This window comes from Gobio gobio (assembly GCF_949357685.1).
Source record: "Gobio gobio genome assembly, chromosome: 2".
NCBI classification, from domain to species: Eukaryota; Metazoa; Chordata; class Actinopteri; order Cypriniformes; family Gobionidae; genus Gobio; species Gobio gobio.
The window spans coordinates 6,612,038-6,638,568 of record NC_137098.1 but is presented as its reverse complement, the minus strand read 5'-3'; the positions used below and the strand labels follow the sequence as shown (position 1 = coordinate 6,638,568).

The following is a 26,531-nucleotide window of genomic DNA, read 5'->3' as shown; positions in this document are numbered from 1 at the left end:
TATTTTGACTGAATAATACGGTTTCTTTCTCGCAAAAAGCTTATAATATGCCTCCTTAACACTTTCCATATATGGCGAGGGTCTCAGTGTATCATTACGTGATACTTTTGTATCATTTTCGTAAAGTTTTAGCCTGGTCTCTATTTACTGCCATTATATGGAGGAGTGCATGCAGGACGTTTTTTTAAATTTCTCCTTTTGAGGTCCGAAAAAGATAGAAGGACACAGGGCATTAGAACAACAGCAGGGTGAGTAAAAGATGACTTTATTTTCATTTCAGGGTGAACTATCCCTTTAAGAAAGCATTCTGGAAAATAATGTGTTATTAGGTCCATAAAATGAGTTTAATTTATATAATAAATAGAATAATATGTAATAAAATACTAAATTAATAATATAATCAATTATTATTCCATTAAATTAATTAATTTAATCTAATAATATAATAAAATAATATAAATTGCATACAATTTCCCCCCCTATAACATTTAATTTGTTCAGAAAATGCCCCACATGTTTTGTATATGGTCATGTTTATGGGTTTTCAAAGTCTTTTTAATAATGGAGTGTAATATTAAACTACTTACAGCAGAGTTTCAATTTCAATTTAAAGGGTTAGTTCACCCAAAAATGAAAATTAGCCCATGATTTACTCACCCTCAAGCCATCCTAGGTGTGTATGACATTCTTCTTTCAGACGAATACAATCAAGAGTTATATAAAAAAAGTCCTGGGTCTTCCAAGCTTTATAATGGCTTTGACTTGATGGGTAGTTTTTGCATATAAGTTGTAAGTGGACTTGTGTACCACTGACCACCGGAAGCTAGTTATTTTAGTCTATAAATGTTTTAATATAGATATTTTTCAAACACGCCACTTCGCTTCAGAAGGCCTTTATTAACCCTCCGGAACTGCGTGGAGCAGTTACATGATGGATAGATGCACTTTTATGGACTTCAAAAATGAGTCAATGCCATTATAAAGCTTTGAAGAGCCAGGACTTTTTTAATATAACTCTGATTGTATTCGTCTGAAAGAAGAATGTCATATACACTTAGGATGACTTGAGGGCGATGTAAATCATGAGCTGATTTATATTTTTGGGTGAACTATCCCTTTAATAAAGGCCTTCTGAGGCGAAGCGATGGGTTCTATAATCACTGGCTTCCGGTAAAGGTCATACATGAGTCTAGTTCAGACAGAAGAGTGACCTCTGACCCGAAGCATGACATTGATGAACACCGGTCACCCATTAGAAGTCTAAAATTATGCCCATTATTATAATTATAGTTTATAAAGTTAAAATATTGATATTTTTCTTACAAAAACTGTAAGAAATGTTGGATGGATGGATGCACTTTTGGGGCTTCAAAATCTAAGGCACCATTGACTCCCATCCATTATAAAGCTGGGAAGAGCCAGGACTTTTTTTTTTAATATAACTGAAAGAAGAAATTCATACACACCTAGGATGGCTTGAGGGTGAGTAAATTAGGGGATATTTTTAGGGGAAAAATAGATAATTAAACTAACCCTTTAATGTTACTTCCTTGGATTCAAATATGAATTACAGTTCTGCATCCTGTTTGCTACCGAGTTGAGTTGGAATTTAAAAGTTAAATTTTTTGGTGTCAGCAGACTTATGAAGCATTGTAATTTTGTCTTTTCCCTGCAGCATCCACCAAAGCCAGTGTACAGTTCATCTGTCCTACAGAATATCCAGTATATCTACAGCCGCTTTTATATTACAGTGCTGGGAAACGTTGTCGCTTTGGTCAATGTCATCTGTATCTGTGTAAGAAACCTTATTTCCTCTTTTACTTGCTTTAATGATCATATTACCCAAAATACATAAAGGACATCACATACATTTGCAGAATTCAGTCGATTTAAACAAGGTTTTCCAAATAGTTTTTTCGCCACCCAGTGGTTTGTGATGGAGCTGCAAGGGGCTCTTGTGATAGAAATGGCTAATTCAATTGAACTACAAATTACAAAATGTAAAAGTTTCAAAATGTAACACTTTACTTTAAGTCATTTTTACTGTTATTATTAAATACAAGCAGGAAAAACATTGACCACAGATTACAGAAAAATCTAGAAATATAAAAGAGATCATACACACCATCATTTTATTATTTTTTTTAATTTTATTGAAAGATTAGAACCGTATTTTAAATCCCAGGCGCTCACAAAAATACACCTCAATATTTTTGTTGATCACATGATATTTGTTTTGTTTTGTTGTGAAATGGTGCCATCTTGTGGAGCGTATATGCACAAGCTCATAACAATATCCACTGAAAGGAATTAAAGCTTGGACGACGCAGTCCATCCTGTATAGTTATTTTTCCTGTCTCTTAGAAACTGAAGTTCAACTCTGATGTCTGTTGTTGTTCTGCAGACTGTCTTGGTTCTGAATTCAGAGAAATCCACCTCAGAGAGAAGTGACTTCTATGTGGAGGTGAGCGTCTCATGCACTGAAAACAATTCATGCTGCTGCAATAATGACATTTCGGTAACACTTTCTATGAAGCCTGTATTTATAATGCATTATAAGGGTATTCTTAATGCGTTATAATACATGGATAGTGCCTTATAAACAACTTTACATATAATGTGTTGTATCATCTGATAAATAATCATAACAATAATTACAATACATTATAATGCGTAGCTATTTGTGGTTATAACTTTTAAGAGTACAATGCATTATAACACCAGCTGAAGCCTTCATTTATAGTGCATTATAAGGGTATTCTTAATGCATTATAACACCAGATAAAGCCTTCATTTATAGTGCATTATAAGGGTATTCTTAATGCATTATAACACCGGATGAAGCCTTCATTTATAGTGCATTATAAGGGTATTCTTAAAGCATTATAACACCAGATAAAGCCTTCATTTATAGTGCATTATAAGGGTATTCTTAATGCATTATAACACCAGATGAAGCCTACATTTATAGTGCATTATAAGGGTATTCTTAATGCATTATAACACCAGATGAAGCCTACATTTATAGTGCATTATAAGGGTATTCTTAATGCATTATAACACCGGATGAAGCCTACATTTATAGTGCATTATAAGGGTATTCTTAATGCATTATAACACCGGATGAAGCCTACATTTATAGTGCATTATAAGGGTATTCTTAATGCATTATAACACCAGATGAAGCCTACATTTATAGTGCATTATAAGGGTATTCTTAATGCATTATAACACCGGATGAAGCCTACATTTATAGTGCATTATAAGGGTATTCTTAATGCATTATAACACCGGATGAAGCCTTCATTTATAGTGCATTATAAGGGTATTCTTAATGCATTTTAACACCGGATGAAGCCTACATTTATAGTGCATTATAAGGGTATTCTTAATGCATTATAACACCAGATGAAGCCTACATTTATAGTGCATTATAAGGGTATTCTTAATGCATTATAACACCGGATGAAGCCTACATTTATAGTGCATTATAAGGGTATTCTTAATGCATTATAACACCAGCTGAAGCCTTCATTTATAGTGCATTATAAGGGTATTCTTAATGCATTTTAACACCAGATGAAGCCTTCATTTATAGTGCATTATAAGGGTATTCTTAATGCATTATAACACCGGATGAAGCCTTCATTTATAGTGCATTATAAGGGTATTCTTAATGCATTATAACACCGGATGAAGCCTTCATTTACAGTGCATTATAGGGTATTCTTAATGCATTATAACACCGGATGAAGCCTTCATTTATAGTGCATTATAAGGGTATTCTTAATGCATTATAACACCGGATGAAGCCTACATTTACAGTGCATTATAAGGGTATTCTTAATGCATTATAACACCAGATGAAGCCTTCATTTACAGTGCATTATAAGGGTATTCTTAATGCATTTTAACACCAGATGAAGCCTACATTTATAGTGCATTATAAGGGTATTCTTAATGCATTATAACACCAGATGAAGCCTACATTTATAGTGCATTATAAGGGTATTCTTAATGCATTTTAAAACCAGATGAAGCCTTCATTTATAGTGCATTATAAGGGTATTCTTAATGCATTATAACACCAGCTGAAGCCTTCATTTATAGTGCATTATAAGGGTATTCTTAATGCATTATAACACCAGATGAAGCCTTCATTTACAGTGCATTATAAGGGTATTCTTAATGCATTTTAACACCAGATGAAGCCTACATTTATAGTGCATTATAAGGGTATTCTTAATGCATTTTAAAACCAGATGAAGCCTTCATTTATAGTGCATTATAAGGGTATTCTTAATGCATTATAACACCAGCTGAAGCCTTCATTTATAGTGCATTATAAGGGTATTCTTAATGCATTTTAAAACCAGATGAAGCCTTCATTTATAGTGCATTATAAGGGTATTCTTAATGCATTATAACACCAGCTGAAGCCTTCATTTATAGTGCATTATAAGGGTATTCTTAATGCATTATAACACCAGATGAAGCCTACATTTATAGTGCATTATAAGGGTATTCTTAATGCATTATAACACCAGAAGAAGCCTACATTTATAGTGCATTATAAGGGTATTCTTAATGCATTTTAACACCAGATGAAGCCTTCATTTATAGTGCATTATAAGGGTATTCTTAATGCATTTTAACACCAGATGAAGCCTTCATTTATAGTGCATTATAAGGGTATTCTTAATGCATTTTAACACCAGATGAAGCCTTCATTTATAGTGCATTATAAGGGTATTCTTAATGCATTATAACACCAGATGAAGCCTTCATTTATAGTGCATTATAAGGGTATTCTTAATGCATTATAGCACCAGAAGAAGCCTACATTTATAGTGCATTATAAGGGTATTCTTAATGCATTATAACACCAGCTGAAGACTTCATTTATAGTGCATTATAAGGGTATTCTTAATGCATTATAACACCAGATGAAGCCTTCATTTATAGTGCATTATAAGGGTATTCTTAATGCATTATAACACCAGATGAAGCCTTTATTTATAGTGCATTATAAGGGTATTCTTAATGCATTATAACACCAGCTGAAGCCTTCATTTATAGTGCATTATAAGGGTATTCTTAATGCATTATAACACCAGATGAAGCCTACATTTATAGTGCATTATAAGGGTATTCTTAATGCATTTTAACACCAGATGAAGCCTTCATTTATAGTGCATTATAAGGGTATTCTTAATGCATTATAACACCAGATGAAGCCTTCATTTATAGTGCATTATAAGGGTATTCTTAATGCATTATAACACCAGATAAAGCCTTCATTTATAGTGCATTATAAGGGTATTCTTAATGCATTATAACACCAGATGAAGCCTTCATTTATAGTGCATTATAAGGGTATTCTTAATGCATTATAACACCAGATAAAGCCTTCATTTATAGTGCATTATAAGGGTATTCTTAATGCATTATAACACCAGATGAAGCCTACATTTATAGTGCATTATAAGGGTATTCTTAATGCATTATAACACCAGATGAAGCCTTCATTTATAGTGCATTATAAGGGTATTCTTAATGCATTATAACACCAGATGAAGCCTTCATTTATAGTGCATTATAAGGGTATTCTTAATGCATTTCAATTATCATACAGTGACAGTGTGGGCTTTAGATCAATAATTCGATCAGTAATTTAGTTTAAATGGTTAATTTAGTTTATTAATTAGATTTATTTCGATGTTTAGTTTAAAAATTTAGTGTCCCCAACTGAGCAAGCCAAGCCAGAGGCAACAGTGGCAAGGAAACCACTAGGTGACCTAATGGAGAAAAATAAACCTTAAAATTATTAAAGTGCAATATTCGAATGATCGGAGGCAACACGCTGGAGACGGGTTTATTGAGGATGACATATCGATTTAAGTATTATTTAATTGTAATATTCGAACAATCTGAGTCAACACGCCAGAGACGGGTTTATTGAGATGCCGTGTCGATGAGGCAGTTGCAGGGGGAGTCTAATCACGGTCTCTGCAGACACTTCGGGGTCCTGCACTTCGAGTCTGCACTTTAGTGCACTTTAGTGAGGTAACGCCGCTTTGACTGTCGGGAAGAAGTCCACTGAGGAACCAGCACCAGTGCGGGCTCGGCAGAAGTACACATCAAGTGTGCATATCGACCGCAAAGGGGACCTAAGGGGACCTCTTCTGAGACCTAAAATGACAAATGGGACACCCTACGCCTACGGTCTTGTGAACTTAACGGACACGCGGCAGCCATTGTAAGTCCACAAGACCGAAAGTGCATATGAAGTGTGCCATTTGGGACAGGGCTAGGTTTGCCACCTTCAGTGTGGCAAAATAAGGGACATCCATTCATGACCCCACAAAAAAAATCACGGACACAAATAAAGAATAAGTAATGAACTGATTATTTCAACAATGACAAGTTTTGACAACTTGACAGCTCAACAATAAACCATAAGAAAACGAGATCAAGTATGTGAACTTGTGAATGTGAACACATTTTATATTATTTTACATTTGATTATTTTATTTATTTCTAAAGAACTCTTTAGTAGCCTATTTGGTGCACTTTAAAGGGACACTTCACACAAAAATTCTGTCATCATTTACTCTCCCTCATGATGTTCCAAACCTTCATGAGTTTCTTTGCTCTGCTGAAAAGAAGATATTTTGAAGAAAGTTTGTAACCAGGCTGCTTTGTGGGCACCATTGACTTCCATAGAATGTATCGTCCTATGTGTTCAACATAACAAAGAAATGTATACAGGTTTGGAACAACTTGAGGGTGAGTAAATATAACTCACTGTCCCTTTAAGCAGTCATTCTGAACCAGTAATCACTTTTTTGACAATTCTGAAATTCAAAAATGTTTATTTTTATATTCTATATTATTAAGTAATTATTTGTCCCATTTTTAAAAAATAATGAGCTTTATTGTGAAATAGATTTCTTTATATTTGCTATCAGTATTCTCCACACAGCAAAATCCTTATGTGTTTATTGAACTATGTCTGGACCTATGTAAAATACGGGACAAACCGCGTCCCGTATTGGTTTGATACGGGATGCGCCATATTGCGATCCCGTATTTCACGGGACGGGTGGCAATCCTAGACAGGGCCAATGTCACCAGAGAAGTGTGTTTTTGGTTGTGAGGGAAATTTAACCTCTTTCAGCTTCCCAAAGAACCCAGCGTTAAGGAAACAGTGGATGCAGTTTGTTTTTCTAGTGTGTTCCTGGCATTTTCGGTGACAAATGTTTTATAAGCAAGGCCTTTGGATTTGAAAGATTGTTGCAGGGGGTGTGTGAAACTGCATCAGATGTCTGTGTTTTGTTGCCAATCGGTGCGCAAGTGCATATAATGTGAACAACACAAACGTATAGTGAATCCAAAGTTGTCCATAATGCGATGCGGTGGTGTAACTTTGTTTTAAAAAGTGGGTGAGTGGGGGAAGTCATGTTCAACGTGATAGTTTCATCCTTAATGTTACATCTCCTAACTATAGCATAATACAATATTGTCAGTCCCGAAGTTTTTCGCATAGCTTCGAGGTCCAGTGGTAGAGCGTTTGTCCTGTGAGCGTGTCTGAGTTTCGGTTCTGGGTTCGAATCCACCATCGTATAGTTTTTTTTCTCATTGAAACCAAAGGTGTTCATCAGTGATTCTGTATCAAGAGCAGGGGCATGTTTGTTTACATTTTATTTTGTAATATTAAGTCTATAATGGGATGACGTGTTGTGTGTGTGTGTGTGTGTGTGTGTGTGTGTGTGTGTGTGTGTGTGTGTGTGTGTGTGTGTGTGTGTGTGTGTGTGTGTGTGTGTGTGTGTGTGTGCTCATGACTCTTTGGCTCCGCACGGCACGCCTCCCTGAGGTCGGCTTTTTTCGGAAAGAGTCGGTACAGCTTATCTGTCTTTTATAAATCAAATAAAACTTAAGACTTCTTTGAGATATGAAGGATACAACACTACTCTGTAGGTACTCAGGATTAACATGAGACTGGCAGAAACTGTGTGTGTTACCCCCTCTTTAAAAGAAGACTTTTTTGTCACTTAACTTTTTATTAAAAGTCCACTCATAAGATGTAGTGTGATACTGTGCCAATCTTAGGTAAACAATGTCAAGCTATGAGACTTGGGAAAGTAAAAGATATGAAACTATGGGATATAAAATCCACTATAGCTTAAATGGATAACATTATGTTTATTGTGTGTTAAAAATCATCATACTCTTAATAGTTATAACCACAAATAGGTTAGTATTATCACCGTTGTTACGATTATTCATGAGATGATACAACACATTATACGGTTGTTTATAAGGCGTTATGCATGTATTTAAGGCTTAATAGAAAGAAGCATGGAAAGTTTATTGGTTGGTTCCAAACCTTTTTGTTGTCGCTATAGTTGATTTATGTTTTCTGTATTTTGAGTGTGGCTCAGTGAATATTAATGCGAATATCTTTTCTGTCTTCTAGATCATCAACTGTGTTTTCATCCTGTACTATTTAATAGAGATGTTACTGAAAATAGTGGCTTTTGGTTGGAGAGGTTACCTGTCTTACAGGAACAACATTTTTGATGGATTTCTCACTCTTCTTCTGCTGGTAATGTCATTTTTTTTAATAATCCTTGGATTTATGCTGTGTACGTACATTCATGCAATAACTGGAGACTTTGTGTTGTTCTTATATCCTCAACAGGCACTTCAGATTGCCATATTAATCACATACAAGATTCCCTTTGAGGAAGTGTGAGTGTGTGGGACTTACAGTCATAAGCTCACAAAACAAATCTGTTCTCCAAACGCCTAGATCTGATGTTTTCCTCTCATCCTGACAGGGATCCGGTTCCACACCGTGTGATGGCTTTGTGGGAGATGGTGCGGTTGGTCAACATGTTGATCGTTTTCCGTTTCCTCCGGATAATTCCAGAAATCAAGGTTGGTGACAGGCTGCTCATATTAAACACCTGGCTTCTAAATGCACACAATGGTATGACGCTATGATGCTAGTATGCTAGGGATGGGTATAGAAAACCGGTTCCAAATTTACAAGAACCAGTGATTCAATAAGAAACACGCATTTTGATTCTGCTTATCGGCTCTCTATGTGTGCAATTTAATTTGATGAGATCACATAATGCATTATAATGTGCATTACAAGCCATAATACATTAGAAGTACTTTTATAATGGATTATACATAAAGGCTTTAAATAAAGTGTTACCAAATATTCTCGTATTTATACATGCACCATTGTATTTCTTTCTTTTTTTAATAGTTTCTACCATATCACTGTTAAAAGCTAAAGATTGGCATTGCACCAAAATTAGAATACTGCAAAATACCCACCAAAAAATATAAATGGCCTGGACAGTTATACCACCTTATATAAAAAAAAGTGCAACAAATAGCCATTAATGATGTTCATACATCTCTATACGGGCAGCTTTGCACTCTCTTCATTTGCAAACTACTCAATCTCTCTCTGATTTAAAGGGGATTTCTTCCAGCTGCTTTTTTCAGCTCTCCTCATGATATTTAAGTGGATTTTAATCTGAACTCATTGCTTGCCACTTCAGAACAGAGACACATCTTTAATAAAAACAAATTAAGGCCCGGTTTCACAGGCCCCTCTTAGATTGAGTCTGGATTAGACATTAATTAAATTAGGACATTTAAGTAGCTTTTAAAAAACAGTAGCCTTAGAAAAAGCATTACTGGTGTGCATCCTGAGATAAAACATGACATATTTTAAGATATGCTTTCGGTTAAAACAGCTCAAACATGCATTTTAGTCTGGCTTTAGGTGGTAAATATTCTTTTAAGTACACCAGTCATAGAAAACACTTAGCAACAACATAATATTGTAGCAAAACTACTGTAGCAGCAACATATACACTGCAAATAATATTCTATACCTGTATATAAATGAAGTTTTATTTATATAGCGCATTTCCGTTGCTCAAGGTCGCTTTACATTGTACATTACAATACATTTGCACACCACATACACATTGCAAACACATAAGGCCACATTATCCAAAATACATATTAAATAGATATGTTTTTAGCTGGGTCTTGAAGATAGACATAGATGATATACTATGAATTATAAGAGGTAGTGAATTCACCATTAATTCAATGAATATGACTATTAATATATAGACCAAGTTTTCAGGTTTTTGTCTCTCTTACTGGTTTGCTTTTCTTTTAAAAAAAATGTTTTGCACTGTTAACTAGCTGACTGCACATTATTGCACATAATATTAAAAAAACAATTAATGGGTGGCAGTATTTTCGGCTACAGTTATAGTTCATATATTAATTTCCTATAGTTGGCATAATTCGTCCACTATCCCCAATTATCAAGTGCACTAATAATTGCTTGATTTTGTTTCCGTTCTTTGCGCTTTAGTTGATGGCCGTGGTGGCCAGTACTCTCGTGGACCTGGTGAAAAACTTACGGGCATTTGCTGGCATTCTGTTGGTGAGCGAGCGGACTCCTTTCACAGTGTCACTAGCAGTTTTATCATTTATGATGATGTTTGTGTCTTCACTTGTCTCTGATGCAGGTGGTGTACTATGTGTTTGCTGTTCTTGGTATCTGGCTCTTCCAGGGAGCTATAACCCCTCCGCCAGACATGAGGTACTGTACATCAACTGCACACTTAACACACACACACCTCAATATTACCGGTTTGGGGAAAAAAAGAGTCTCTTCTGCTCAACACGGTTGCATTTATTTGTTCAAAAATACAGAGTATTTAAAAAAAAAAATTATATTGTGAAATATTATTATAAATGTAAAATAACAGTTTTCTATTAGAATTTTTTATTTATAATATTTAAAATTGTAATTAATTATTTTTATGGCAAAGCTGAAATTTCAGCATCATTACTCCAGGCTTCAGTGTCTTATGATCCTTCACAAATCAATTTATATCACTTCTTATTATTATCATTATTTAATTAACAATATTTTTATCATACTTTCCCCAACATTTTTAATGGTAGTGTATCGCAGTTTTCGCTAAAAAATTAAGCAGTAAAAACAACATTTGTAATAATAATAAAAAATGTTTTTTAAGCAGCAAATCATCATATCAGAATGATTTCTGAAGGGTCATGTGACACTGAAGACTGGAGTAATGATGGTGAAAATACAGCTTTGATCACAGGAATAAATTACATTTTAAAATATATATATATTTCGCAATATTATAGTTTTTTACTGTATTTTTCAAATAAAAAATAAATGCATCAAATACATTTCAAAACATTTTAAAATCATAATTACTTAAATCCTTTGACCTGTAGTGTTACTTATGTGTTGCTAAATGGTGCAAAGTTGAAATATTGTGCATCTTCTCTCTCTCTATGTGCTCTCCTTTCAGTCTGATCTCCAACGCCAGCACAGAGAACAACACGGGTCCCTACAGCATGGATTGTGGCACTTTTGAACAGCTGGAGTACTGGCCAAACAATTTTGATGATTTTGCTGTAAGTTTCCCATGGCACCCTCGCGAACCATTCACAATCGAATAAAGCACTTTTAAGGAAGAAATAGTCAATGTATTTGACCGAATGTCCTAGGTTTATAGCATGACATTTTTATTTATTTATTTATTTATTTTTATTTGGAAGTTGCAGTTTAGTTTTTATTTATGGATATTGTCGTTGTCGGGCGGAAAACTTGTATCTCCATATTTCAGCTTTTTTTTTTTCCTAAATCATTACTATTGCCCTTTACGTCTGACTGTCTAACCAATGAAAAGTATTAAAAAAGAGCTTGTGACTAAACCTCGTAACTCCATTGGATCCTCAAACTGTCTGTAAAATCTCATAACTCCACCCCTCAATCTTCAATGAAGTGCCGTCTCCATTTGAGTAAAATTTTGGTAAAATGTTATTAATATAATAACAAATGCAAGTGTCTGACCACATATGAGCCAACAATGTCAACTTTGACGATGCTGTGTTTGATTATTTAAGTAAAAAAAAAAATCTTTTTCTGAAAAGTAGCATTTTTAGAGATGGTTTCTGCCCGACAGCGACAATGGATTTCGGACGCTGTCTACATAAACTTTAGAAAAACAGTTTTTGATCTAAAACATTTTATGCGAATGATTGATCTCTTAATGCAAAATAAATGTATCTGTTTTCTTTGTGTTACATTTTTCCAGTCCTCTCTGGTCCTGCTCTATAACATCATGGTGGTGAATAACTGGCATGTTTTCACAGACGCATACACCAGATACACTACAGAGTAAGATCCACACACACACAAACACACAACACGCCAATATTAATAACAGGGGACCGTCATTGTGTTACGAACTGCTCCGAGACTTGGGTTGAAGATCCAAATGCAGTTTTATTGGTACAATGCACAATCGTAATCCATATAACAAGCAAAGCGATAAACATACAGGCAAACAATCCAATACAAACAGTGCAGAAAACACAGGCAAAAGGATAATCAGAGAATCAAAATACCAAGACGCATGAAATCAGGATAATGCTAAAAAATGCAGTGTAGCATCATACAAGACTTTGCAATGTAAGAGTGAATACACAGGTCTTAATTAGGCAAGAGTAAATGAGATGATGACACACGGGTGGAAGTAATCAGAGCACGATTAGACCAGGCAATGGGTTATGGGAAATGTAGTTCATGGTGAGATAGAGCAAATGTAAGGACTGCCCTCTGGTGGAGATCATGGGAACTCCAGCTGGTGGATGTGACACATTGTACATTGACCAAGAGTGGACCAGTGTTTCTGGTCATTTTGAAAAAACATATAATATAGCATAAAAAATAATATAGCAACAAATACTGTATGTGTAAACACAAAGTGAATTGGCTGAAGAGCACCAAAGTTCCACTGGCATTAATATCAACACAAAAACTGTGCGGCGGGAGCTTCGTGGAGTGGGTTTCCATGGCCTAGCAGCTGCATTCAAGCCTCACATCACCAAGTACAATGTAAAGAGTGGGATGGAGTATTATAAAGCATGCTGCCTCTGGACAGTGGAAATGTGTTCTGTGGAGTGACCAATCACGGTTCTCTGTTTGGCAGTCTAATGCTGCGTTCACACCAAACGCGAATAGAGCGTCAGGAGCGAGTGATTTTAATGTTAAGTCAATGGAAAGGCGCGTTGACGCGCGTCTGGAGGTCCCGCAGCGCGATAGACGCGTTTCGCGCGGCGCAATGGAGCGATTCCACCTCATGACGCGAATTAGACGCGAATTGAGTGTCTTGCGCGATACTCGCGTTATGCGCGAGTGGTGCTTTTTGTTCATTCACGCGTTTGAAGCGAATTCGCGAAAAATCTGAACTTTGGCATCAATTCGCGCCGCGTTAACCAATCAGGAGCCTGCTTGCTGCGGTCACGTGGTAAAGTGACGTGATGAGAAACCCTGCATAATTTAAAAATACTACTATTGTGTCACAAAATGTAGTTTTAAGACTTTTTCATGTGAGAATGTAGTTGTTTAAAGCTCAAATCTGTGGTTTATTTATTAAGAGAATTTAAAAAAAATAATCTTGTGTTTTTGGAGTTGTGAGATCCAGGTGATCACCGGGCGCTCAGCGCTCATAAACCCCGGCGAGAGCAGCCTTTCCTCGGCCAGTCCTTCTGACGTTTGCCGCTGGCTCTGATGTCCTGTAGTGGTGCATCTTGTGTGGATCTAACGGGCGATCTTTGGGGTCATGAATCTATCATTTGTTGTCTGCCAAATCGTTTTGACTGAGGGCAAAGAGAAGTTTCATAACTTAACTTTTTAAGGATATTTAAATATACATGCAGTGAAGATAATGTAGGAGTTGCCTGGACCACATTTGTGTGACTATTAGTTTAATATATATTTTTAATGAAAATGAAAAGAGGCAGAGTGGTGTTTTATGACATATTTCTCCTGCAGCGCCTTGAACGTGCGTCTATTTCGCTTCAAACACTCAATTTATATGCGCTTCCAATTCGCTGTGGACGCGTGAATGGATTCAAAATGTTCAAGCGTCCAACTAGACACGATAGACGCGATTTTGACACTCTATTCGCGTTTGGTGTGAACGCAGCATAATGGGCAAGTCCGGGTTTGGCGGATGCCAGGAGAACGTTACCTGCAGGGCTTGACATTTACACCTGCCAACCCGCCAAATGTGTGTGTATTTCAGCAGTAGCGTGTAATGCAGTCACTCCTACTAGCCACTTTGGCGGGTTGAGTTTTATATTTAATATATGCGTTTTTCAACTGTTGTCTTTTAAAAAGGCATCTCAAATAATAACGTAAGTGCAGTGTAGTGCTTGATTTATCGATACATATTGATACTGAAATATCTGAATACACTTCCAATACTTATTTTCCGCAGAATAGACACAGATACCAGCGTCTCTTTCTCTCTCTCTCATCTCTCCGACAGCGAGTGACACACAAACCCGCCTCCACTCACTCACTCGCTTCATTTGCTCCGGATGAATATTGTTGCCGTTTCAGGCCTCGAATTTCGGTGTGGGATTGCGCATAATTTGACTAATTCCCACAGATTTTGTGATCACACCCAAAGTGCGCACACATAAAGCCACCTCTCAGCACTAAATTGAGTTATTTTTCACTGATTATTGTGCTTGAACAGTCAAATACACACACAATAATGTCAAAATGCTGGTAGTGGTGAGTATTCACGTAAACACAGTCAGTTCTGTTTTAAGTGAACATAAATAATTGAGAAAGGAAACGCATGTTTAACAGTATAATGGATCCGTGCGTCAGGTCTTAAAGTGACACCAGCCTAATATTCCTGTTGCCAAATTATAAGATCATATTAAAGATATCTATATGGCAGTTTTTCCCCCATGGTATCGATGTCAAAATTGTGGCCAGTGAAAATGCTGATGATGTAAAAGCAATCATTGTCCACTGTTATTTTGGTACACAAGTACACACACACACACACACACACACTCTTCTGACTATCTTTAACACATTTGGTTTCTTCGGCTAGGCAGGATTTTGTAAAATTGTACCCATAATTCTTCCATCTCAGGTGGTCTTTGGTGTACTTTGTGGCCTGGTGGATGACCTCTTCAGTCATGTGGGTCAACCTGTTTGTGGCACTCATTTTGGAGGTATGTAGACTGTTTGGTTTAAATAATTCAAGATTGAACATGCACTTTCCTGGTCTTATTGCGAATGATTCATCAGTGCACCTTTATTCCAATGAAAACAATTATTGTTATGACTGAAATCTGAGGAACTACTGAGCATATTCTCAATAGCTTGATTTGATTTGTTTTAGTTAAGTTCTCACCCCACCCCAGGGCCGATTGTAAAGACTTCATTGGTCATGTCAGTCATAGTGCTGATTGCCTACACAAATACTAACCCCTGACCTTAACCTTAACCCAATACAAAGTTGGTAGCACACCCATTTTACATAGCGTTACTGTTTGTCATAATGAGATCCTGAACTGAATCCATAAAATCTGACCTTTTCTTGACAGGTTAATAAATCTGTTTCTAAGCATGGCAGTTAACCTTGTGTGTGTGTGTGTGTTTTTTTTTTTTCGTTCCTGTGTTCAGAACTTCACCTATAAGTGGGACCGCAGTAATACTATGTCTGTTGAGGATGTGGAGAGAATCGCCTATCAAAGCACTGTGCAGCTTATGTTCAGGTGAGACTGTGGGAATAAAGCCATCGATAAGTTCCCATAAGGTGACACAGTCACACGTTACATGCATTTACTAAGCTATAACAGTAAATATGCATAACTAATCTTAAACACTTACCTTAACACTATAGTAAGTACAATTAATTAATACATTTTCTCTGTATCGATTTGTGTAATTACACTGTAACAAGGTCACCTGAAAGTAAAGTGTAATGATAGACACCAGGCATCTTCAAATTGCGGACCGCGGCCAGGTTCCAATCGGACTGTGAGATAAAATGACAACAATAGCACCATTTTATATTTTCTACAGTTTAAATTTAGCAGTGCGTCAAAACTAGGGCTGGGCGATAAAACGATAACGATATGTATCGCGATAGACACGTAATCGATATCAATAAAAAATGCGTTCGATAAAACTTTTTTTTTTCTTCGGCGGAAGAAACCAGAGGTTGCGGAGCAAATTTGGTTGCATGAACAAAGGCACTCACTCTCTGGTAACCTAGCAACATAGGGAGTGACACGCTAACAGCCAATCATATAACAGTATCATGTCTGGTTGCGCCATATCGTTGTCTCGTATTGGATTCTTCCGTAACAGAACCGGCGTGGAGTGACCAGTTTTTTGGATTGTATAAGTCTGACCATAGTCAGACCAATGTCGTCTGCAAATTATGCAAGACCGTCGTCCCAACCAAGACTGGTAATACCACAAACTTGTTTTACCACCTTAAGCCTTGTTTATACTTTCGTCTGTCTCCACAGCGCGAGCCTCCGCTGACTGCAAGCGCGTCTCGTTCGTTCGGGGACGTGTTTATACTCGACGTGCTCTCCGTTGTGCTATTCTTTGAAATGACTGAGTACTCTGAGTAATTGTTCTATAAACTGTCTATAAACTGTTCTATAAAATGTATTATCACGATATTGAAATAAGTTGCATAAAAAAGTGTCGTCATACTATAACAGGTTTAATAACTTTCTTATAACAAAAGAACCAAACATTTAAATACAATAAAGCAATACACAAAAATGTATAAAGTAAACAAATATTTAAAACAGATTAAAGAGCTAAAGAATTATAAAGAACAATAGGTAACACTTTACAATAAGGTCTCACTAGTTAATGCATTAACATTAACAAAGAGCGAATAGCTACATTTTTACAGTTATTATTCTTTGATAATGTTAGTTAAAAAAAAGCAACTGTTAGTTAGTGTAAGCTCAGGTCCATTAAATAATACAGTTACAACTTTTGATTTTAATAATGTGTTATTAAATGCTGAAATGTACATTTAGCTAAGATTATTAAATGCTTTAGAAATATTTTTCATTGTCAGTTTGTTAATGAATGAACTAATGTTAAATAATAGAGCCTTATTGTAAAGTGTGTGACTGAAAAACAATCAGAACGTTTTCAAACAATATCTAGGGCATGTAATTTAGTCCAGATTAAAATATAAAAATGTTTAAGTTTGAAAATGAATAGCCTTAAGTCTTTAAATGTTAAGTATTTGGTTATGTGATGAGCACCGTAGCGAATACAGAAAACTGTTTTGTTTACGAGGGTTACCGGGGAAACGGCTGCATTTCTGCTGTTCTGTCAGCGCCCTCTGCTGTCAGAGAGTGAATGCGCGCCTCCTTCACTCGTTCCGCCATGTGCTCGGCTCATTTTTACATCAGTGCACGTTCCTCTTTGACGTGTTGTTCATTTTATACGGTTGATGGGTAAAGTATTCTTAAAATGCATTCTAAAAATCTGAATAATTCGTAAGAAATAATTATTCACGGTATTTTGAAGTGCCCACGATAACAATATTGTGCATGTTCATTATTGCGGTATATCGTATTACCGTTTACCGGCACGTCTACACGTGACAATGTTTACTTCAGTAAACTTTACCAAAACCACACTACGAAAGAATCATGTAAAACCCAGTAAACCCAGTATAGGATACTTGTGGCATTAGAACAGAATATATGGATGGGAGAACATGTAAGTTAACGTTATACAACTAAATGAACGATCTCTGATATTTTTATTAAACATGGATCTTTATTTTCATTAAAAGGGCTTATTTCTTCTATTTGTAAATATAAGAAACTGATTTAGACGTGCAAACTGGGTGCCGGTGTGATGTGTGCTCGGCTAAATTCGCCTCAAACTCGTGCATCTTCGGTTGCGGAGCCGAAGTCCACCGCCCACTCCGCGATGATGTAATTTTTGCCGCGCGCACCCTTTTCCATGGTTCTGTTGACATTTCTGCCTTTATAACTGAGGGGATGTTAATCAGAGGAAGGTTAAGTTTAAAATAAAAATGTTTCAATGTGATATATTTTTCTCCTGGTCCTTAATTTAAATGGGTCATAAAAAATATAAATAATTATCGATATAGACCGATATGAAACGGTTATATCGTGATACAGTTTTCAGCCATATCGCCCAGCCCTAGAGCTGTTCACACCACAAGCACTCAGGGCTGTCCAGATTTATTCAACTCTCTAGCGCAGTCAAATAAGAGAAGTAACACCAAACAGTGAACTGCAATCAAATCTATACATGTATCCAATTGAAATTTGATAAAAAAATTGAGAATCGATTTTTAATTGAATCGTGACCTCAAGAATCGATTTGAATCGAATCGTGAGGTACCAAAATATTCCCAGCCCTAGTAGATGAGGCCCTACTTATTACAAATTTAAAGTCCTGAACTACAGTATCTTGTATCAGTCACATGGCCTTCTAAATGTAAATGTAATCTTACCTTTCTGATCTTACCATTTAATATTCATATCCGATTGCTCTCAATTGATGAAATATTATTTTTAATTCTCAGACGCAGCTCTCAGGACCCAATAGCCTCATCTTTGATGATTACTTTTGACTGTTTAGTTTTTCTTTCTTTTATAAAGTACTACTGCTGTCCAGAATGAACTATATAACTAATCCAAAAAAGTATTGTCCGGAGACCGGAGCTTTTGTAACATTTAACCCTCTGGTGCTCTTCGTTTAGGGGTTGCATTGGTTGTCTTCCCGGTCATAAGTGACCGGACACCTAAAAATTAAACTTCCTCCCCCCCATTAAAAGCAATGCAATTTATTTTTCTTCAATAATATTTTTTCTTTTTAATTTTGTATTTTGAGATAATTTGATGGTATTTTTTAATATTTATGCAATAATTATGGTCTATTTTTGCCATTGAAAATTATACACATTTTTTTAATTGTTTTATTATTGCAGTATTTCAGGTTAAAATAGAGACTAGGCCTTCAAAATAAGGCCTTTTTTTGAAGGCAGATTAGCGCCCTCTTTTGGAATTATTTAAGAAGTCATGCAACAATGGGTGTGTTCACTAGAGGTCTCTATGGAGAGGCTTGAGAATTCTCTAATTCTGTTTTGAACACATTTAATGATTTTTTTTAATGGATTTGAATATATATTTAAAAAATCTCAAAGACTATTTATTATAAAGTTTTAGATATTTTTTGTTTTGTTAGAGAAATAGATTTTTTCTGTGAATTTGTGTTTTTAGAGATTTCCCATTCATTTCCTATGGTGGTCATTTTTGACCGAAGAGCACAAGTGGGAGTATTTTTTTTAATGACCAATTAGCATCCTCGAATCATGCCCTCATTTTTTGTGTGTGTTTACATACCTAATGCTAGAAAAGTCACCAAGTTTCATATTCTGTTAAAGCTGTGATTTTTAAAAATTCAAAATGTGGTTCATAGTTTCAGTTTTTCATAGGTGTGTGTGTGTATAAGTGAGTGTGTGAGTGGATGTGTCAATATCACACTTGTGATGTTTTAGAGCATCACTCCTTTACTGCTGTGTACTTTTTTTCAGCATTGTGGCCGATTTGTAGATTGTACACACAAATATTCTGAGAATTTTTGTGTTTTTGCCGATTTCCCATTCATTTCCTATGGTCGGTCATTTATGACCGAAGACAATGAACGCTACTTTTTTTTAACGACCAATTAGCATGCTCGAATCATGACCCCATTTTTGTGTGTTTACATACCTAATGCTAGAAAGGTGACCAGGTTTCATATAATTCTGATGAAGCTGTGATTTTTAAGTTTTCAAAACAGAAAATGTTCCGGTCAGAAATGACCGAAGAACACCAGAGGGTTACGCCTAATATAAACAAAATAGAAAATCCCTATCGATACACACTTTTTATCATCACCACAATACCAGAAACCCTTTCATTAACTATAACCGATTCATGAGAGTGAGAGAAAAATGATAATCTAAGATATCTGATTATTTTCTATTCTTTTGCCCATCCTCTGTTTCCAGAGAGCACGTCCAGGAGCCGACAGAAGAAGAGTTAATAGCTCAACTACATCAACATCCTCATCTCCACCTCTCCTGGTGACCCTAAACCCCTCACCTCCACCTCCAAAAACAATCCCAGAATCCTCCAGGCCTCATGTTTACATATCCATCCATTTTGGAGGGCCTGTTTCCCATTATAGGATCTGTGTTGCTTCAGGTCGGCCTGGGAAAGGATGTATGTGTTTTCTAACAGAGCGTCGCACGATTAATGTTCGGAGGAACTTCAATTTAAAATGAAGCTTTAGCTCAAGTCACTCCTGTTGCTGGAGTCCCAGAGTTTTCGTCTTACAACCTGTAAATTATACCGTTTTTTTATGTGCCCTCATGTCTGGAAGGAATTCATTCTTTGAGTTTGAAAGTCTTGAAACACATTTTACTCCTGCATTTGATGAGAACCGATCTTTTTGTACGCCTGTTACAATTAAACAACAAAATAACAATCTATACATTTTGTTTAAAAAGAATCATGGGAACAAAGGGACAAGACTCATAACTGTATTAAATATGTTTTTATTCATTCTATATTTTTGACTGTGCCATTCTGTGCTTTTATTTATGTTAGACTGTACAGAAATCTTTATTGGGGAATCTCTCCAAAACTGTCAAGAGAAATGTCCAGATCGTATTTCACCCCAAATATTTAAAAAACTAAAGAAAATTGATACAATAAATATATTGGGTAACACTTTATTTTAAGGTGACATGGTTGCACGTTACGACATGTACTTACTATAGTAATAACAGTAAATTATGCATAATTACAAGTAACTAACCCGAACCATTAGTACATGTAGTACTTATTTGAGTAAGTACAATGTACTTACGTCATCTTAAAGTAAAGTGTAACTATAAATTGTATAAAGAAAATGACAATTAAGCACATGCCTCATCCAAAATTATCAATACTGCAATGTGAAAAAATATATGATTTAAATTAGCAAAGTACAATTGTAAGTACGCCTCACGGTAGCATTTTTTTTTTACACTGCCTTTAATTTATGCAATAAAAATAATTAAATCATTGCGTCCTGGCAGGACAGTTTGTTGTTTTGTATTATTGTAAATAGTACATTTCTGATTGATTATCATGCAGTTGTCACAAAGCAAACGATTCTTATTTACTAGGCTTAATTTCTTATTTGTCTTCGGATTTTGGGGAAATGTGACCTGAGTGAATTTCAATATTATCAACATATGGTGTTTTACTGTAAGAAATACATTTGACTGAAAATTGGTTGAATATCACCACTGTATTGTGCTCTTTCTGTTCTGAGAGCAAATTGTTGATTAAGTGTCTTTGGTAACTGTCTACAGTTTATCATGATTAGCTTTGCATCAAACAAACTTTATATGAAATCACATTGTATAAGAGGAACACACAAGCTTATACTGTGCTCTAGGTCTTACATAAGTGTCTAATTTTCAACACAGTCTATTTAGCAAGACCATTTTGTAGGTGATTATATGGACTTCCTCAGCCTCCAGGAAAGTAGACACACACACACACACACACACACACACACACACACACATTCCACTGATTTAGGGGGCTAAACATACAAGCTTACACACCCTCTTACACAGGGCATGTTTTCCTAAAACAGAACGTAGTGGTTTGCCTGACCTTGTGTTGAACACACATCAGTCTCATTCCCCTCATCTTCCAAACAAATACACAGAATTCACTTCCACTGTTTGTTTACCTTTCCTCTAGATGTGCTGTTGCTTCAGTGAGGGTTTTCAGAAATCATTCTAATATTTTGAACTATATTATTAATGTTGAAAATATTTTTTGCTGCTCAAAGGGTTAGGCTAGGTTACTTCATGGCTGGCAAAATGGGCTAAACGAGTAAAACTCGGCTGTCCATACAGTACAAAGACGAACATTAAAAAAATAAAATAAAATAATAATCAGTGCTACCTGACTAGAAAAAAAGACTTAAAAAGAAAAAGGCCATTTTTTTCCCTTTTGCCAAATAGGTAAGAACAATTCAACACCCATAATGCACTAGCCGCGTTGCCGTCCAAGGCCACGCCCACCAGTCCGCTATGGATACGCTTACTAGAGTCGAGTACCACCTTGCTTTAGTTGAAAATACTTCTTAGCAAACTAGTTATAATTGTGTCGACAAAAATTCAAAAAGTGAACGTTTAGAGGGAGCGAGTTACTTCCGGTTTCCAGTGAAGGAGTCAATGTAGGCAGCGACTAAATGATGTAAAGAATCGTAAATATGGAGATAACTGTGAGGAAAAGCTGAATAATCTCTGTGTTGTAGAGAGCATTGCAAACTGGATGACCACGAACTGAGTGTTTTAGGCCAAACAAAAAGGGGGAAACTGAAAGAAACTGCCGTTCTGACAGCTCCGCCAAACCGAAGGAAAACACATCACGAAGGCCTACAGGTAAGAAAGTTGTTGCCATAGTGAATGTGATCCGTGTTTACCATAATGCTGTTTAAAGAGTATGATTCGATTTTTAGTGATAAACCTACTCTACCAGCCCGTAAAAAATAATAACAATAACTGCAGGCCTACTGTTAATAACCCTCAATCCGACTGTCTGTGGGTGGGGATACAATTTTTTAAAAGCCGAAGTAGTTTTCACGAAAGCCCTGGAGCTGTCAAAAGTAAATGTCACTTTTGCTGACAAATAAATGTAGACATTGTTCATTTACATAATACTGCTGACATTGTAACAATACAATGTAGAGCTGCATGGTTAATTGTTAAAAGTTTGCCATTTCAGTTCAAAAAATTAATGCAATCTCATCACTAAATGATAACGATTGGCCTGTGTTTATTAAACCTTTGATAAAATCACACCGGAGCATTCACATCTACGTTTGTGCTGAGCCAGAGAGGGAAGTTGCATATGAAACATATCATATCAAACAGTCTTTTCAGCCACACAGTAGGCCTATCGTTATTTCAGAGTTCTTAATATTATCACACAAGTAAAAAAGTTAATAGTTTGGCTATAAACACTGACGTCACTGAGTGATCAAAATAGACCAAATCACATTTTGAAAGCAACTTGGCGCTTCAAATAACGATTACATCTTTCTTTACACCAGTAGGTGGCGACAAGTGACTGTTAAAAATGTGTTCGTCATTGAATCATTCATTCAAGAGATTCATCCCAAAAAATGATTCATCCAGTAATGAAACGAGTGAGTCATTGAATCATTAAAAAAAAAAAAAAAAATTCAATCGAATTAATTCAACTTTTTAAATAGACTGCAGCAATTAACATTTTGTCTGAACCTCTAGTAAATTACATTTTATTTTGTTTAGTTGTCTGTGGGAGAATCATGATCTCAGTTTGAAAAAAACAAAAAAAACAAAGTGATTCTCAATTTATCCAGAATCAGGTCTAATACAAAGCGAGTTGAAAATCGTTGAAGTTACACTTAAATATTAAGTAAGATAGTAAGAATAGTAAGTAAGAATGGAAACAATTAAGAATTTAATACTTTTATTTAGCTGTGGATTTATTAAATGAATCAAAAGTGACAGTAGAGACATTTATGATTTATGTATAATATTTATATTTTCAAATAAATGCAGTTCTTTTGAACTTTCAAAGAATCTGGAAAAAAAATGTATTACGGTTTCCACAAAAATACTAAGCAGCATTGATAAGAAACATTTACAATATTTATTGATACAAACTGAGCGGCAAATCTTCATATTATAATGATTTCTGAAGGATCATGTGACACTGAAGACTGGAGTAATGATCCTGAAAATTCAGCTTTGATCACAGGAATAAATTATATTTGAGAAAATATTAAAAACACGTCTTTTGAATTGTAATAATATTTCAGAATATTAGTTTTACTGTATTTTCATTTAAATAAAAGCAAACTTTTGACCCGTATTGTACTGTATATATCATATGTTGGTCAACTGACAATTAAAAATATGTAAATTGTTTAAAAAAAAATATTTATAGACCCTTTTCACATTTCCGGGTTTCTCAGAGTTGTGTTAAATATTATTATAGCTGTGAATGAGAGAATACATACATTTTTTTTTTTTTTTTGCCCATTTGCTCACATAGCAAAAGAAAAACGCCACAGTAGTGATTTCACAACTTTCAAAAAGAGGGAAAAAATAGAGTGAGAATAATAACGGCAGTGAAAAGAGAGAAATATGTAAATTTTTACCATCACTCCCATAGACGCTATTACTAAACACCTTTACAGCAGCAGTAACTTTTTCATAGCAAAAGTAATAAAATACAAAGAATTAGTGTTATAAATGTACATATATATATATATAAAACGTTGCAGGATTTACGATATTGATGACCGTTAAAACGTGTCATCACAGTCTGTGAAAAGGGTCTATTGTGACATATATCCAAGTGAACCAGCTTTTGTAGGGCGGGACTTGATTTTGTCCATATGGTTTGCTATTGGTCGGTTTCAAGCGAGTGACAGGTTGCCCCGCCCTCACGCCAGTAAACACGTCATCTGAGAAGAAATGTCACTGCAAGAGGGTGGGTTATTTTGATTTAAGAAGAAACATGAATTTAAAAATAAAGATGTTCACGGATATTACAATATTTCATAAAAAAACAAGAATTGTCCATTTTGATTTCATGGTGACTTTAACCCGTTTACCCAATACTATTCGTCCACCTATTTCAGAAAGACTGTCAAACTTAACCCAGGACTGTCATGGTCAGAAATGCTTAGATAGCAAGGCTTTCATAAATTCCCTTCAACTTTCAAAACCAGATTATTGATCTTTTTAACGTGTAGTTTACACAGCCTGATTGTGAAGGCTTTAAATAATAAACAAGCTGTTCTTCTGAGGAATGCCTTTGTCAGCTGTGAGGAGATCCATATTGCTCTGGAATGTGTGGAGTTGCCAAAGAGATTTTCTACTCCGTTGTTAAATAACAACTCTTGTGACGGAACATTTTGCTTAAGTACTAAATTCATAATCATTATTTTAAATGAACCCATAGAAATAAAAGGACTTCTTGTCAAACATGCCTAAAGACAAAGCCTCATCGGAGGTCTAGAAAAAGCTGTTTCCCCATTTGCGTGACAAATTGTGTGGATTATCTAACTTAAAAAAAAAATTAATGAAACACTTGCACATTCATGGGCGGTGAAAAGGGAGAGACAATTACATATCCAAGTGAATGCTTCAGTGGGAGTTGTGAAAGAAAACGATTAAAGTATTCCTTTTTTTGTTAATTTCGAAATAATTCAAAGTTGCTCAATTATTCGTTTTAACGCATGAAAAACGAACCAGATACAAGCTTTTTAAATAAACAATTATGTCATGAATTATGAAACCTAAAATAAAATATTGTGGTATTTCAACTAAATCAAAAGCTGGAAAATTCCAAAACCAAATAGACCCTTTTTCAGTTAGTATACATTGTGACGTTTTTTGTGCGTGCGGAGCTTAGCTGGAGGCTGAACGATTCCCCTGATCGCTTCACTAACGCTAGCCAGCAAGTTTTTTTTAAGGTGATCTTGTTTATAAATAATGACTGGAGTAATTTTATCTAAATACTGTATGTAAGGTCACTCTCTGTTCGGGACCGTGACTATTTTAAAAAGTTAACCAGATTGACGACTCGTACACGCTCACTCAATTGATGGATGACCTAACAGGATTACCTCCGGTTGAGTGGCCTGGCATCCAGAGCTGGCCTGCGCCATAGGCGGAATAGGCGAATGCTTATTTTTACCTTAAACTTTATGCAAGTAGATGTTCTGGGTTCTCCGTGTGATTTTATAAAAATCATGTCAGTTTTTTATAAACACATACCGCTTTGCCTAATGTTTTTACTCTACAGTTGTGCAGTTTTAAGGGGATATAGGGCATTTTTAAAATGTATTTGCTGAAATTAGTATTTATACAGGTTTATTTAAAATAGCAAATTGTTTTGTAAAATTCACATGAAATATCAATATTTCTCAGTTTAGGCATACTTCATGGTGAAAACATGAATGCACATAGTTCAGATCGTTAGATGCCTATAACTATGTGCTAAAAGGACACGTAATGTAGTGTTCACACCGGACACGAATGGCGCGAATAATTTGCGCTGTTCGCGCAAAGTTGGAAGCTTTAACATGTTGTGAAATTCGCGCATGACATTCACTTCACAACAGATGCAAATTCGCGTCATGGGAGGGGCTTCTGCCGGCCGGCTCGTCTCGTTGAGAAATGGCTGACATGGGCTGTGTTTACACGTCTTTTTCGTTAAAAATCTACTGTTAATGTGTCACAAAACGTAGTTTTAAGACTTTTTCAGGCGATAATGTAGTTGTTTAAAGCCCAAATCTGTGGTTTATTTATACAAAGAGCGCCTATTTGAACATTTTATCTTGCGTTTTTGGAGTTGTGAGCTCCAGTGGATCAGCGGCGCTCGTTAACCCCGGCGAGAGCAGCCTTTCCTCAGCTAGTCTTTCTGCCGTCTGCTGCTGGCTCTGATGTCTCTGTGGTGTCTCGAGCTATAATTTGTCTTGTGTAGATGTA

At 35.7% G+C, this 26,531-nt stretch overlaps 1 protein-coding gene across 1 annotated transcript in view; it reads left to right on the top strand.

The window, feature by feature from the left end:
• The window catches only part of tpcn2 (two pore segment channel 2), a 43,319-nt gene extending 22,054 nt beyond the window's left edge, over window positions 1-21,265 (top strand). The window contains exons 14-25 of the mRNA XM_079801928.1: window positions 1,676-1,795; window positions 2,405-2,464; window positions 8,480-8,608; window positions 8,705-8,754; window positions 8,844-8,943; window positions 10,421-10,492; window positions 10,578-10,651; window positions 11,400-11,505; window positions 12,189-12,271; window positions 15,054-15,135; window positions 15,590-15,681; window positions 19,983-21,265. Of these exons, the coding sequence (XP_079658054.1) occupies window positions 1,676-1,795; window positions 2,405-2,464; window positions 8,480-8,608; window positions 8,705-8,754; window positions 8,844-8,943; window positions 10,421-10,492; window positions 10,578-10,651; window positions 11,400-11,505; window positions 12,189-12,271; window positions 15,054-15,135; window positions 15,590-15,681; window positions 19,983-20,061 (1,047 nt within the window). The 3' untranslated portion in view covers window positions 20,062-21,265. The remainder of the gene's footprint in view (window positions 1-1,675; window positions 1,796-2,404; window positions 2,465-8,479; window positions 8,609-8,704; window positions 8,755-8,843; window positions 8,944-10,420; window positions 10,493-10,577; window positions 10,652-11,399; window positions 11,506-12,188; window positions 12,272-15,053; window positions 15,136-15,589; window positions 15,682-19,982) is intronic.
• The last annotated feature ends 5,266 nt before the right edge of the window (window positions 21,266-26,531 follow it).